Here is a 16000-nt window from a genome sequence, read left to right as displayed (position 1 = left end):
CCTCAGGAAAAGTAAGGATTTTTATTCCACAAATACAAATCTGCTGTCTTCCTTTCTTAGGTTTTACTAAGAAGAAAATATCATACAGACACTTGAAATATAGCAATATAAAACACAGCACTCAAGGCACTGTGAAGTGTCTTTTAAATTTGAGTTAATTTTCTGCATGTGAAGAGGGTGTTGCTGTTAAAGAGCTATTTTCTGTAACGCTCTGTGTGAAATTTAGACTACTTCCATTTCAGAGTATGCTTTTCTTGTGGCACAAGAGCAAGCACCAGTTTATGGCCATCTAAATCTGAAACGCCTGCTCAAAGTCTCAGAGCATCTTAGGACCGATACGCTCTCTGAGGAAAAGCCAGCCCTAAGGTCAGTGAGGGGGGTGTGTGACATGGCACGCACACATCCCAGGTCCCGCTCTGGCAGGGACAGAGCCACAGGCAGCTGGGCAAGGACGAGGGCAACTCCTCCGCCAGAGACCCCGGCTCCCACCACGCAGCTGTGGCTCCGTGGGTGTTTAAAACCACACAGGACAAAGCCCTGGAGAAGAGGGAGGACAAGGGGCACAGAGCCTGTCACAGCAACAGCAGCCCTCACAGAGCCAGTCCCAGCCTTTGGTCCAAGAATAAATTCAACTCTTCCATCACTAATTCCTTTCACTGACACTAATACCTGACCTTTTGGTTGAAAATCGCTGATCAGGTGCAAAACACACAGTAAGAATGCTGGCCCTGAACCCAGCCATTTCATCCTGGTTTCAGTGTAATCACTGAAGATTTAAGTTACAGCACACAGTAAATGCTGTCCCACAAGCTATAAAAGCTGCGATTTCCTTGCTGACTGGGAAGTGAAGGCGAGCCTCCCAAGGCAGCCGTCGGCACGCTTCTGCCTCCGAGAGGCACAGCTCTTGGCTTTACTGTCTCCAGAGCCACCTTGCAGGACATGCATTACCCTCAGCAACAAAACCTAATAACCTGCTATTTTCCCTCAGAGAATTTATCCTTGCTATTAAGATCCCTTTCTTTTTTTAAGGAAGATGATGCTGGTCAAAGCAGTTTACCATCTTACAGTACAAGTAGGGCTAGAAAGAATTTGAAGGCTTTTCTCCCATCCCAAAAAACACATTTCATAGCACATAAGAAGTTTTCATCACATATGTCCTGATAGTAAATAGGGGTCCTATTTTCTGAAGGTAGTGAGACAGGGCTCGTTAAACCTGATTCACCAACTCTGGTACTTGAGGATCTGACTCTCAGTTTCTGTGGGGCCCTGGCACAGCCTGCAACCTTCTCCAATTACTTTCAGCTGAAATGTTAAGCGGAAATTTAAAATGAAAGGTCAACAATCCCTCAGCACACCAAAGACATGAGGGTTTTTTCCCCTCCTCCACAAAAAAATAAAACGATAATGAACAGCCCAACAACTGAGTCGTTATCCAGGGCAAGACTAACTGTATAAGCCTCCTACTTCTTACTAGGAAAGGATAACAGGTGTTTTGGGAATGCAGAGTGGTTTTATAGTCCACAAACAACAGCAAACACTACCCTTCGCCTCACTGAAAGGTCAGGTAGCAAACGCTGGTTTTAAGCCTGTTGCAGTGAGTGTCTGCAGCTGCTTCTCCTTCCTACTGCCATTTGCAAGAAAGACAAGGTGTTTAGTTTGGCGGTCCAAAGGCTACACGTCAAATGGCATAGAGTCATGTAACAGTGCAGGTTTTGATGGATAAAAAAAGGCTAACACTCCCTTCTTAGTTGCAGACGCTTCTGCACAGAAATTTAACTGGTTTTCACAGATTGTTTCCAATACTCATTAAAGTCGGTGTGCCATAGCTTGACTAACACTGCTGGATACCTGGATCGGGCAACGCAGCTGCACTCTGCACGCAGCAATGATGGTATCATGCAGCGTTAGAGATGTCCTAAATATTTCTGTTCTCTTTAAATGCAAAGGCTTGGATAATATCCACCTATCTAGCAATAGGCCTACGTTGAGCTGTAAATGTTGGCAGGTTTTCCCTGCTATATTTTCATAACAAATAATTTCAGAAGGTAGATCTCGTATAGCTTATCATTCACCTAGTGCACAAGGACTTGTTAATCCGTCCCCCTCCAAGGGCTGCCCTGTGCAATCAAGAATTGCTGAGCAAACTACATTGCTTCTCATTATTGCCTTCCACAACAGAGACGGGAAGTAGTTCAGCTTCAATTTCTTTGAGGTCTCTTTGATTCTCGGTCCACCACATCCCTGTACTACGGTGTACGCACAGCTATGCCGTTTCTTGTTAGATGTAACTAAGCTCTATAGAGGACCATGTTCCAAGTCTACACGTGCATGTCCACTGTACCTTTCGTGCTCTGTAACTAATAACTTGATAAAAATACTGTGAGGTTCTGTTGTTAAGGGGTAGATCGCATCTGCAATTACCCTGTGGGCAACATAAAAGTTCCACTAAAATTTTAATTACCGTGTCAAGGAGCTTTCAGATTCCTTTGGCAAAACTTGCATGCTTCTCCCTTTAATTAGAAGACATCTCACTAAATATTGATAGCATTAAGCCACAGTCACACTCCCATAGATCTGAAATGGTTTGGATGCTATCTGCCGGGAACCTCATCAACAGCTCTCACACCAGCCTCAGAATATGGGAAAGAGCTGAATGAATAATTCACTGTGAATCAGTCCCTTATAAATTTAGTCTCCTTTTATTGCCTGACAAATGGCTGCGAGCCGGTCCAATTTCCACACATTCATTTGTTTATCTGAATGCAACCAAGGAACCCAGCTGCCAATTTTTAAAACTGCAGACTGACCACAAACCTTTGTGGGGAGCCTTTTGGATCCAGCACTCTCGTTTTCATAAACTCTCAGGAAAAAACTGGGTCTGAAGACACCTCCAGAGGTGATGATGCTCTCCAATGACCTCCCCGGGGGCGGGGGGGTCAGCAACACCGTGCCGGGGGCACGTGCACCAGCACCACTGCCCGGGCAGCAAAGCCCTGCCCAGCGACCCTCACCTTCGGGAACGGCATCACATAGAGAGTTGGGAGAACGTGCCTGGAAGCGACTGGAGTGCTGCTCCAAGCAGAGCCTCTCCACAGCCAGTGCCAGAGCTGCTGCAGAGCAGCCTTCGCCGTTACCCAGCCGCCCAAAGGCACCAGCCTCCCACTGCCATCATCCTGCCTCACCTGCATGCCAGAGCTCACCAGCACAAAACTAGCCACTGCACTTAAACTGAATAAATGCTGGGTATTTGCTAGCAGCACATTTCTTTTTCCCATGAAAGAACATTCAAATAACTAAAAATGCAATTACTGTTGCTGATGCACATAATATTTCTTGTATAGTTTATTGAAAATTATTTCCAGTTACTTAGCATTTCAGCTAATCTAAATGTTACCTCTGGGTACCTGATCATCTGTGGCTGTAACAGAAAAAATGTTGTAGCAGAGAGTCAATGATTCACAAAGCAGCTGAGCAAACAGGGACTTAAAGTATACCCACGTTTTCTGACCGGAGCTTTTTAGCTGGACAGCCTCCATCTATGGGATGAAGCATATAATAAAGGCGAACTTTGCTGGCATGTTTCCGGCTCTGGAAAAAAAAAAAAAAAAAGAAAGAAAAAAAAAAGAAAAAGGAAGAAATGACATTAAAAAAAGTGAGAGGCTCTATTGCTGTGCATACAACACCTATCTGCCGTAAGATTTCACATCCCCTTGATACATGTATCTGACATGGGAGGAGAAAAGGGGGAAAGACCCAGGTGAGGAACATTTGCATTTCACAGAGGTTTCACAGAGCTCTCCCCCGAGCTGAAATGAACTGTGGAATGATTATGACACCTGCTATTAGCAGGAGAAATGGTCCACTCTTGCTGCTCTCTGCTAAGTCCTGCTGCCTGCAGCCCCCTGAAGACAGAGCGGGAAGGAAGGTGGCGAGAGCAGAGCAACATTTGTCATCAAGGCCATTTCCATAGCGGGAGAGATTGCAAAGATCAGGGGTATTTAGCTTCAGGCAGAGACAGGACGGCATCATGAGGGATCAGACGCACACACAAACCGAAACCCACGGTTCCTAAGCTTCCAGAAGAATAAAATACATAAAGGGTATAAAAACTCACTCTCCAGGAAATACGCCAACTGACACCTGCCAAAGGTTTGAAAGAAATTTCTCCCACAGGTAAATTACCAGATAATTGTGCATTATGAAATCTAATGCCTTCCTCATGCAGAGAGAGGAATAAGGACTACACGCGTCCCCAGCCTAAGCCCCATCTCCTCCCTCGAGGTTTTATGGGAGCAGAAGAGCAAAACCTCCCGGAGCACAACAACGGGGTTTGTGCTCCAGGTTAAGCAGCAGGAGCCGGGGAAAGCCCAGGCTCGACCTGATGCTCCCTGCTGCAGAATCCTGCCCCGGGAGCTCGGGCACCGCTGCAAGGTCCTTCTGCTTCCCCGAGTGCTGCCCAGCACCACGGGCGGAGGACGGATGCAGCCCATGTGTTCCAGCACCGACAGCGGTTGCTGGTCCCAAGCACACTCTGCCCCTCCACACCCAACTCCTGGCAGCAGCCCCCATCCAGCCAGGGGGCTGGACCCCCCCGCGAGGTGGGCCAGGGACTTCTCGTGTTTTTCTCCTTCAAGAAGAGCACTGAGCAGGCAGGTACTTCTCAAGCATTGTTTATACCACGGGAAAGTTTTCAGGGGACCTGTATTTTTCTAGAGGGGTGAGGAAGAGCTGAGGGATGCCCGGAGGAGACTCTTCATGTGAGGGACACAGCAAGGGCAGGTTTCCCACTGCCTTCGGGCACGCCTGGAGCTTACCAGCAGGTGAGGACAAGGAAAGACAGGGAGATGTCCTGCTCACACCAGCACCAACAGACAAAGCAATCCTCATAACTTGCAAAATGTAAAGGGAGATTTAAAAGCTTCTACAGCAGAGGCACAGACATAAACCTTCAAAAGACTAACTTACAGCCAGCTCTGGTCTTCCAGTAGCTGTAAAGGGGAGGGGGAAAGACTGCAGCTACTAAATACCTGCATCCAGCACCCAGACATGCACAGCAGCTATTATTATGCAAATGTTTTCTCTGAATCTCCATTTCTGATTGCCTCACAGAACAGCAGCACTGTAATATTATAATTTCAGATCACGGATTTGCAATTTTAAAATATTAAATTATCATTAGCATGTTCTGGAACATTCTTTTTCCTGTGGTGTGAACTTGGAGCTAAATTTGAAGAGCACTGTTATTTGTATGTGTAAATGTAACTATGCAATAATTTTTTTTTAATAGAGCAAATCAGTCAAGATAAATAATGTCAAATACCTTTCCCTAAGTTGTCTTCCTGCACGCATTTAGAAAGCATGACCTGCTGTAGTCAGAGCTAAATGCAGGAAAACCCAGACCTTCAGCTATCAGTGACCAACAGTCCAGACAGCAATGGCGTAATTAAAAAATGACAAAATAAATGTTTGAAATGCAAAGGACAGATGTGCGAGGTCAGTCTCAGAGTCTGGCAGCACTCCTACTTTCTGCCTGAAGCGACGCTCGGCTCGTCCAGTTTCACCTCAGGAAGGTTTGCACACCAGGGAGCCCCTGCCACGGACAGGCCACCACGGTCCTCCCTCGCACCACATGCTTGGGATGGAGGAGAGTCAAACGCACCGTAAAGGCGACATGGACAGAGCTTTTCAGCTTAATTCCTTCACTGAGTATTTACACCCCTCGGAGCAGCCAGCCAGCCTCAAGTCATCCTTCTCGCAGTCCTGGGGGTCTTCCCTCAGGTGAGCTAACCCAGCACCTCACCATGCCGACCCGCACCCAGCCACAGCCTGCTCAATTTAGAGGTTACAAAGTTTGTGGGCTTTCTGTTGGTTTTTCATAAGATGAAAAGGCAAGATTTTAACAGTAACCATTTTTAGTGTTCTTTTCCATGGCACTCAGCTGTGCCATAAATGATGTCCAAATGTCGGCATTAAAAGGCAGCGAAGCTTCAGACTTCTGTAAAACACCTCTCACCTTTATTTATGCATTTGTTTGAATTTATGAAAGCTAAAGCAAAGAAATAACTTATGTTTGGCATAATTTAAAACTACACGGCTCCTTATGCAGCCTTATTATCCTATGTTTATAAAAGCAGAGCTTAAAATCATCCCTGTATGTAGTGAGCATCTCATCCCCTCGCAGGGAGCGGAGGTAGCACAGCCCATTTGTCACCCATTTTATCTCTGGTATTTTCTACATTTACATGTGTATTTATCATCCTAACACCACGGCAAGAGCAAAGTGATTATTCTTAGCATGCTGCTCACAAACAGCCCTGCGGGTTATCTTTTCCCCTCTGCAAAAGCAACTTGAAATCCACAGCTCCAAGGGGCGAGAAGGGCAAGTGCCCAGGAGGGGGTGGCACAGCCCCCCTCACTCACTCACTCCAGCATCCATGGAATGGTCAGAGGTCCCGCCTGTCTGAAGGAGCTCTGGAGGACACATCTGTAAACCCATGGTCTGGAACAAGAACGCTGCCTTCGGAGATACCTGCCCGCCCATCAACAGCCACCCCACCTTTACCTTAGGGTGACTCAGAGTATTTCTGTGCCCGTGCATATTTCTTCTGTAGCTTTATAAAACGTTATGCTAAAGGCATTTTCACTTAAATTCTCTGTCCCTACTGTCTGGAAACAACTCCTTCAGAAGGCAAGAAGTCTAGCTTAACACTATGTGCTGTAAAAACAACACTCTATATGCAGGGAGCAGGGGGAAGCTGAGAAAGAGCCTGTTTTCACATAGCAACTGCAGACCTCTGCACTGCAAGCTCATGTGCTATTATTAAGAACGCTCATCAATAAAAGTAAATAAATGGATCATTTCTATCTATATCAAATCTATTTTAATACAGAAGATTGTGGCAGAGGCAGCAGAGTTCTGGTAATTCAACCCTAAAACATAAAAAGGGCAAAGCAGACCTAAATTGTGCTATGAAATGCAATTTGATTTTGCATAAATCAAGTTTTGCAGCACACTTCTGCCCAGAGCGAGCAGCAGCACAGCAAGAGGAGACAATCACGGCTCTGTGGCGGCAGCGGCAGCTGGCAGGACCCTGGTAGCCACAGACAAGGCTGGTTCAGACACTGCAGCCCTGCTGGCCCTGGCTGATGGAGGGGTTGCTCACTGCCACCATAACTTCACGGATTCTCTACCAATTTACCAACAGCAGTGACATCCCTGGGGAGGACAAAGACACATCTCCCTTCACAAGGCCAGAAGTCCCCAGGGGAGGCTCTAGCCCAGGGTCTGCCGGGCTGCAGAGATGCACACAGATCCCTCCCTCCCCGAGCGCTGCCCGGGGGTGTAGGAGAAGCCCCCACCAGCACCAGCTCCACAGCCTGCTGCAGCCCCGGGATCCGCTGCCACTTTGCACCACTGATTTAAGCTGACCTGACAGTCTAAAACATTTCACCATCTTGTAAGGGACTTCCTCCCACATCCCCAACCACCTCGCCAGGTTCAAATCAACCATTTCTGCTGCTCTCCTCATGCTGTGCTTGCATCTGATCCAATTTCTGTATTCCCCATAGCTCCCTTTATCATCCGCTTGTTCACTCCTCCGCTGGCAGCATCACGTTTTCAGTCAGTCTGCCTCTCCTCTCCTGCTCTCCCTCCTCTGTGCCCTGTCCTCCAGCCAAAACCCAGGGACCTACCACACTGGGGGACACGTGGCCGTGCCAAGCACAGGCAGAGACAGCCAGGTGGGAGATGAAGAATGGAACTGTAATGGCACCCCGAATGGCCGTGGCTTCTCCTAGTTTGCAATAAATTCTTTTTCAGAAGCCTGTTGGTTGGATTTTAATCCCTTTAGTCTGTACTGTGTTGATTTTTTGTATGCTGGCATTTTCTTAATTAAATTGCCATGAAACATGCAGTCATATGATTACACCAACTTTATTATCTGTATTGGCCCTACTTGTAATCTCATCAAAAGAGATAAAAGTTATTTTGGCTAGACCCAGTTCTCTAAACCTGATGCAGAATACCAATTGCACTGTCCTGAAGCTACGTACTCCAGTCCCTTCCCAGAGCCTGCTTTGTTCAGGAGCCATGCCAAGCTGGGAGGGCTCTGACTCCCGCACTGGTCCCCGGTGCTGCCATGCCCAGCTCCGCGCTCGCCTTCCTCCTAGAAACTTCCTCCACTTCCCAAGTCCCATGAAGGATCAGCAGTGATGATGCAGAGCACGTGGCCTGCTCTTTTCAGGCACTTGCCCGCAAATTACTGGACCTGCTGACTCAAAAAACAACATTCTAGATTTCATAATCGCTGCCTAACAAACTTCCAGATTTCTACTGGAACAGAACCAATTTACCCATCATTCTGTGATATAACAACATCCTCTGCTTTTTTTAATAGAGGACAGAAGTATTTTCAGCAAACGCCTTCCCTTTTTTGCCTCTTCTACCCACACGACCAGCAAACACTATTGTCGAGATCCCCGTTGTTCGCCACAGAGACAAACTCCCGTCTGTTATTCCAGACGCTGCTGGGTGCCAATGTCCTTTTTCTCCTTTTGTAATTTTTGCAAAGCCTCATTTATAATTTATGGTCATTTCTATCCACTTCCCCTTTTTCCTCTGTGAATTAATTTTTTAAAAAGTGTCTGCTCATGCTTGTGACTTTCCGGGCACACAGATACGTGTCCGTAATTCCCAGCTGCACACAGCTGAATCTTCACCCCCATGAAACTGGCTTCTTCAAAGCAACAAGTAGACACATTACTGATTTGGATGTTGGTTTGCTTACACATAAAGGCAATTACTGATGATCTATTCAGCCAAGCAACCACTAAGCTCACTTTGTTTTCTCTAAATCTGTGATCATTTCTCCCTGCTTGCCAGCCAAGCACGGATCCCTTCACTCGGGTCACCAACAACCTTAAAGATGTCCCACGTGGCCAGAAGCATTTCACAGGCCCCAGCAGCTTTTCCCAAATCTTGATCACTGCAATTTTTAAAATGCAAAAACAAGACTTCAGAAGCTCCAAGTAAAACACATAGCAGCAACCTGCTGCACCCAAAGGGAGGATAAGGGGCTGCTGCATCTACAGTTCTGCAGTCGCAGGGGGTCAAAGCATCCAGTCCAAGCATGGCAATTTAATTACAATCAACACTGTTGCTTTAGTCACCTTCATAAGAGAAAAATCTCACCTGCTAGATCCTCCTTTGCAGTGTGAACTCAGAGCTCCCGTAGCCACAAGAAAAACATTTCCTCCAGGAGAGCTCAGAAATACCCTTTTCCCATCCTCCCTCGTGCTGCGCTTGACATCTCGAAGCTGCAAAGAGCTGGAGAGGGCTCAGACTGACAGCCCAGGGGGGCCTTGAGAAAAGGGTTTCTAAACCACCCCTGTTCAAGGGAAAAGAAAATACCACCTTTGGTTTTTCCCCTTGGTGCAATCCCCATCACACAGACAAAGCAGGAGGATGGCACTGGTAGCCCACCAGCATGGGTACCACGGGTATCCACAGGGTACCACTGCCCCCGGGGACTCAGCCCTGCCTCTCACAACTGGCCATGCAGACAGATCCAGCCTTGGCTCTGCAGCTCCTGGTGTGACAGACACCTGCAGACCTCCAGAACGGCAAGGCATGAATTTTCTGTTGCAGGAACCGCTATTTCAGCTACATGATCTTTAACTTTACCACTTCCTATATTGATTTTGACTGTAGTCAAATTATCTCTTGTCCTATGCACCATTGTGTACCCTGTGAAGAGGAAAATAACTCTCTTTACAGCCTGTTGCTGGAGCAGCAAGGCACGAGCAGCAGGGCTCAGCACCCAGCTCGCAGGCTGCTGGCACCCTGCAGACGCCCTGCCTCCCAGCACCCGCGATCGCCCGCAGGCTTCTGTTCCTCCCCAAATGCACAGAGCATTCCTTCCCACTTCACATCCTCACACTTCTTCTGTGTGCGGATCCTACACCTAGACTAATGCAACCACAAATTTACTTTTCCACTGGTGTTTCGGGATTTTTTCAAGGCCACAGACCTCCCTGCAAACATACCAAGGGCATGGGGACATGGGGGATGGAGCAAGCAGGGCGTGAACCTCCAAAATGTGCTTCGCACAGCAGGATAAACCCTTGTTGTTCGCCTGCAGCCAACTGATGTCATGCAGCTGCAGCTCGGGTTTCTCAGCTCAGGCCACTCTGCAGTTGGGTAACGGTGCTCAAGGGGCAGATGACCTTCACTGCTGGTACAGAACCATCACCCTGGTGTCAACAGGGAACAGAAGAGTTAGCACAAACACAATGTCTCCTCCGCACACGGGCTGGCCAGCACCAGCTCTGCAGCATGGCACACGCTGGCAGCACCGCCGTTGCTCCCATTTTACCTTTACGTGTCTGAAACCAAACGCTTTTAAAGCCAGTGCCAGCCGCTTCCGAGACCCCGCTCAGCCCCGTCACAGCACGCGGACGGCTCCTGTCACAGCACATGAGGATAACTAAAGACTCTGCCTTCGAACACCTGGCATCCAAATCCAAACACCGGTTGCAAGTTTAAAATATTAAAGAAAACGAAGAGTGAATACCTGGAACAAAGAGGTGCCCTCCCATGCATCTGGAGCAGGAAGGGGCTGCTGCAGGAAAGCGGTAGCTGCGGGGCTTCTCCCGGGGACGGCTCGGCCACGGCGCACCTGTCTTGGCTAACAGCAACGTGTCATCGCTTTTAGTCCATGTCGGCTTAATGTGACATCCCCTGTGCCCCTCCACTGCTGCCAGCCCCAGGGTCTCATCCTAGGTTCATTCTGTTACTGCTCTGAAAGTACCTTTGAACTGCAACTATTTTTAGCCAGAAAAGGGACTCTGCACAGAGGTACCTTGGAAGGGAGCTGTATGACAGGGCTTTATCTGCTCTGCTGTTGCTGCTACGTCATGATAGATTTTGCCACTGGGAGTGCATTAAAAATAACGTTTAGCCATTAATGTTGACAACAGAGTAGTAACACGGAGCTTTGTAAAGTATCATTTAATCTACATTGCTTTCCTGAAGCACGCTGCAATCCAGCAGCTAATGCTGCCCTGGTGAGTCCATACTTACTGTATGCAGGAAAGGGAAGAGGCAGCACGAGCACCTTGCCATAAAACACCAACATCCACTTATCTCTTTCGTATACAATGTGTGGCCACATTTAATTCAACATACCTTCATTGCTGCTGTTAGCACAGGTAAAAGGGTACCGGGGCAATCTCCAGAAGGTCAGTATGTGCAATATGAAAAACAGAACAGCATCTTCATCATCTTTGTAACCGAACCACAACAAAGCTTTCTTTAGCCTGGTATTTTTTTTCCTCCTCAAGCCAAGGTTCTCCTACCAAACACCAGCACAATCTGCAGAACAGTAACGTCTGAGCAGCTGCTAAAAACCATATAGAGTGCACACACCACGGCAGAGCAGATTCTCAGCAGTTATGGTGAAGGATGTGGGAACAACAGGTGGGACATCCCCTCCTCCTTCACCCTCTGAAGTATTTACAGGTTACTGCCACCAAAGCAAGCCAAAACTTGGCAGGTTAAGTAGCAGCAGTGGCAGAACACATGAGAGCAAGCATTGCTAGCAAACATTGCATTCCCTTCAATAACACCCAATTAACATCACCAGACTGCCTGACACACGAGAGCCCTGGGCAGTCTTTATTTCCAGCTGAAGCACTTCCTTTCCACCCCCCCATCCTGGAAATGCCTGCAGCACCTCGTGCGGGGAGCTGGCACCAGACACGGAATATTCCAGCTCCTTGTGTTCTAGTGCAGCATTTATTTTGTTAAATAGAGTATGTGCTCTTCCACTGCATTAATATTTCAGGCACAGAATTGCCTTTCTGAGCACACACATCTTGATCCTTAAGGCGCTAATGTGCCAATAGTAAACAATGTTTATTATTCCTTCAGACAAGCCATCATTTTATGCAGTTTCCCAGAGAAGGACAGCCCAGCTGGAAGCAGATTAACCCGAGTACCACCCCAGCCCCACACAGACAAGGAGTATTGATGAGGCTGTCGATACCACTCACCCGCTTCGCTCCAGAGACAGGGCGAGACATTCCAAAGAGCACTCAGCTCTGGAGACAAGCCAAAGGGCACGGCACTTTATTTGTTCTCCCCAGTTTCCTCTGCATTTGAATTTTAATACACTTTGCCTCTGCCCTACCCCTGCTGCTCAGGCTCCACCACATGCGTTCAGGCATGGTGCCTTCATCTCACAAGGTAAGCCAGCATCGCGGGACACCTTCCCAGGCTTCTCTTCCTACAGAGCCAGTGTATTTCTTCATTTTAAATGAAAAAGCAAAGTACCATCTGAACACCTGAAGCAATAAAGATTACAATGGAGAAAAACATTATAGCAGCTTAAGGAGCAAATGTGGTGATGAATATGCAGCTCAGGGTGGAATCTGAGAGCAACTTTGCATATTTGGTAATTTTCCTGCAGGATTTTCAAGGAGAAACTTGAAAATAAATGGTAACATCTTCCTAATGGCTGTGAACACTTCTACATAGAGATGAGGATGCGGAGCCAACTAAGAAAGCTTAGCTTTTTAAATTTATGGAGCAGCTCACCAAAGTGATTGATACGGCCTCTCTCAAAGACAGAGCTGGAAGGAAGTTTTAAATTACAGGTGATCTAGAGAGTATCCAGCAGCAAAGAGGCTTCCCACTCCAGAGGAAGGTGAGATGCAGACATTCAGAAAAGGAAAAACTCATCTCTGGGGCACAGACTTTCAATCGCATTGCAGCAAGTACAGTACATTTTAATTTTTTTCTCCTGTTCAGCAAACTCCCTGGCACCGGCCACTTCCCAAATCACTGGTGCCCTCTGACCCTCCCCGATGCCTCCCACACTCTTCCCCATGCAGGGCAGCAGCCACTGTTGAGCATATTAAGCAGCTGGTAAAGCGGCCACACAAAACCTAGAGCTTCTGATCACAGGGCAGGAGCCCCAGTTATTTCTTTGCAATACCTTTGAGGCATGAATAGCATTTGAATAGCGATGCTTTGTTGATAAAAGTCTCCGGAGCCTGATGTAGATGTAGCAGAAACCATGTGCTCAGAATCCCAGCCTTTGACAGGCTCTCTGTCTCCTCAAACAGGGCTCTGCGCGAAGGTGCAGACGCTGGGTAGCTGCCTTCTGGTTCTCCCACCCACAGATGTCATTTAAAAACACACACACAAAAAATTTTAAAAAATCAATCCCTTCATTTCAAAGTTGTGCTTGAAAGACACACACCGTCTGTGCCATTGAAGCAGAGCAGAAAGGTTGATAGCTGCGAGACACTCCCCATCTCCACGGCCAGCACAGAAGGTGCCCCAGAGGATGGTGCTGGCAGACATGCCCTCCCCCCCTTCCCTGCCACCCAGGGCACTACGAGGAGGTGGCCAAGGAAGGAGCTGCCATGGCACAGCCCAGGCATCCCCCCGCTCCACATATGCCACAGGAGCCAGCTGGTGCTGATGGCCATTAAAGAGTGTCAGGAGGATGCTGGTCCCAACCTCGTGCAGACCAAGCATCCTGTCTGGAAGGGGTCTGCCTGCTGTGCCCCCACGCCTGGCAGCGAGCAAGCCAGGAGCCTTGGAATGCCCTCCCTGCACCAGATGGCACCCCACGTTTGGCCACCACTTGCCTGATGCAGCCAGCTATAGTTTAGAACGTTCTGCATCACTCTGCCCTTCTTTGTGATTCTTTATCTAATCAGTCATCCCGTTTCCTCTGTGCTCCTCCAAGGGGGAAAGGAGAGCCAGCGCACGTGAGGAAAGCCTGGCACATCACTGCAGCAAAGTGAGCTATCACCACACAGGGATTTTATCAGGCATCCATACTTGCATGCTTTATTCCAGCAGCAGAAATGGGAAGGGAGTTTTCTGATACTTCAGGGGATAAATTAAGATATTCACTTACTTTAAGAGTTAAAATATCCAAACGCATGATCTTTCAGGCATCAACAACAACCAGTAAGATTCGTTCTCATCTCTTTCTTACCACTGTATGGAAGCTAACTGATACCTTTAAAGCAACCTCCCAGGATATTCAGCACCACAGCACACAGAGAGCTTGTGAAGGCTTTTTCTCATTTGGTTGCCTGCAACTTCATTACGAGTCAGTATCCCAAGGCCAGCACCTCAGATCAGCTCTGCCCTAAGGTGAATCCTGGACAGGAGAGCGGTACCTGGCAGTTTCACAGGGATGGAAAGGAGAGCAAAGGTGCAGACATATCAAAGCCAGAGACACAGTTGCACAAAGCACACAAAATAAGGGCAGTATTTTGCTGTATGTCAAGCTGGAACTAAAAATATGCTGTGAACACCCTGATTCTTTTGTCATTTTTCCACTACACTTGCCCTTGGAAATAATACCACTTAATATTGGGCGACTGACATCAAATTATTTTTTATTCCTGGCAAAGTAGTGCAGAAGTAGGAAAGAGTTATTGGTTGATGATTTGGAGAGGGAAACGAGACAGCGATTGGAACTGACTATTCCTGTTTGGCAAGATAAAAACATCCCCCTTTCATACACTGTTTCCCTCTATTTTCTTACAGAGAAATGTCTTATTTTGCATGCACAAAGGAGCCAAGATTTCAGTGCCTGGCACAAAGGCTGCAGATCTTATTTGCTGTGCTAGAGAGGCAGCAGATAATTTCCCTTTCTCTCCAAGCTCTGGCTCAGCAAGGGTAAGGGCGCTGCTGATCAAAACAAACCATGCCACAGAGGGAGAAGATGCATTACCAGCACAGTCCAGCAGCTTGTGATCGCTGGTTTCCAGTACAGTCTTCTGCAGTTACCTTCACCAGCTCTGAGCGCCGGGCTCGGTGCGTTTGGCACGCTGCTTGGCTTGCTCCACACGCCTCTTGGCAAAGGCAGACAGACCCCTGGTGCCCCAGCAGACCCCAGAGCTGCACCAGCACGGAGGTCCACCGGTGCCCGCGGGTGGCCAGGCTGGCACCAGCCCCGGGTGCTCCCCGTCCGCTGGTCCCTCCTTCAGCCGACCAAAGGAAACAAATGCTCAGGAGCACAGGGGTCCGGGCTGGGCAAGAAGTTGCCCCAGGCAGCTCTCCCGATGTCAGTGAGCACACTGAGCTGGCTGCAGACGCTGAACTGTTCTGATTAAACCGCATATACCACACCAGTATGTAATTTCTGTTTTGCAGTATTTCGCTTTTCTCCATACAGTTCAAGTCAATTAAAAATGAAAAGTTTTGCTCTGTGCAAAAAGATCATTTACATTGTGGTTTTATTGTGTGCTTTGTTACTGACAGTTGTTAGCGTTCTTCCCAATCAAAAAGCTGAAACAAAGTAGCTTTAGAAGATGAAATGAAAATTAATTTGCAGAAAATTTAGCCTTCTGAAGTTGATATCTACCCTACGAAAATAATCACTTTTGACCATAGACTGCTTTTTAAAAGAAGAAAAAGAAAAAAGAAAGGTGTGAAAATTGTGACCAGCTGCTTTTTGATTAGGAAGAAACAGTGAATTTTACATTCCTGCTATTAACTAACAGGCTTGCAGCAGGGGCCGGCGTTCTCAGACAGGACGGAGCTTGGGGACATTCAGCGCCACAGTTTTGTCTCCTTTGTGGGGCAGATGCTCGGACCAAACTCCTTACGAAACAGCGTCAGAGCAAGAATTATTTGCAGAAATTATCTTCCAATAATTTTCCATGATTAATGTACACAGGGAAATCACACGCACGCTGCTCGTTCGATGTCTGACTACAAAAAGAGGCCAAGTTCACCTAACAAGTGACTCACTGCAAATGACTTGCTCAGGTCTCTGGAAACCCCGTCCAGCTCGCATTGGGAAGGAGCTGGGAGCACTGCAGAGCGGTTTCCCATTCACATTTGCAGTCAAAGCACACAGACTCAGAAGCCTCCCCCACAAGGCTCCGTGCTGCACTGAGCTGCCAGCAGCCCAAAGGTTCTGTCGGTCGCCTGCGTGGAGGAAAACACTGGGGCACGGCTGCGCCCGGA

The 16000-nt window shown here is 47.8% G+C and overlaps 1 protein-coding gene across 3 annotated transcripts in view; it reads right to left on the bottom strand.

The window, feature by feature from the left end:
* Positions 1-16000, bottom strand: part of ZMAT4 (zinc finger matrin-type 4) — a 66966-nt gene that overhangs the window by 30270 nt on the left and 20696 nt on the right. For 2 of the 3 annotated variants that reach the window (XM_055820347.1, XM_005233529.3), the window contains exon 3: positions 3499-3588. The exons of the other annotated variant lie outside the window; for it this stretch is intronic. In XM_055820347.1, the coding sequence (XP_055676322.1) occupies positions 3499-3588 (90 nt within the window). The remainder of the gene's footprint in view (positions 1-3498; positions 3589-16000) is intronic. 3 annotated transcript variants of the gene reach the window in all.

This window comes from Falco peregrinus, chromosome 17 (assembly GCF_023634155.1).
Source record: "Falco peregrinus isolate bFalPer1 chromosome 17, bFalPer1.pri, whole genome shotgun sequence".
Taxonomy (NCBI): Eukaryota; Metazoa; Chordata; class Aves; order Falconiformes; family Falconidae; genus Falco; species Falco peregrinus.
Note: the sequence above shows the minus strand (reverse complement) of the source record. Positions and strands in the feature narration are given on the sequence as shown.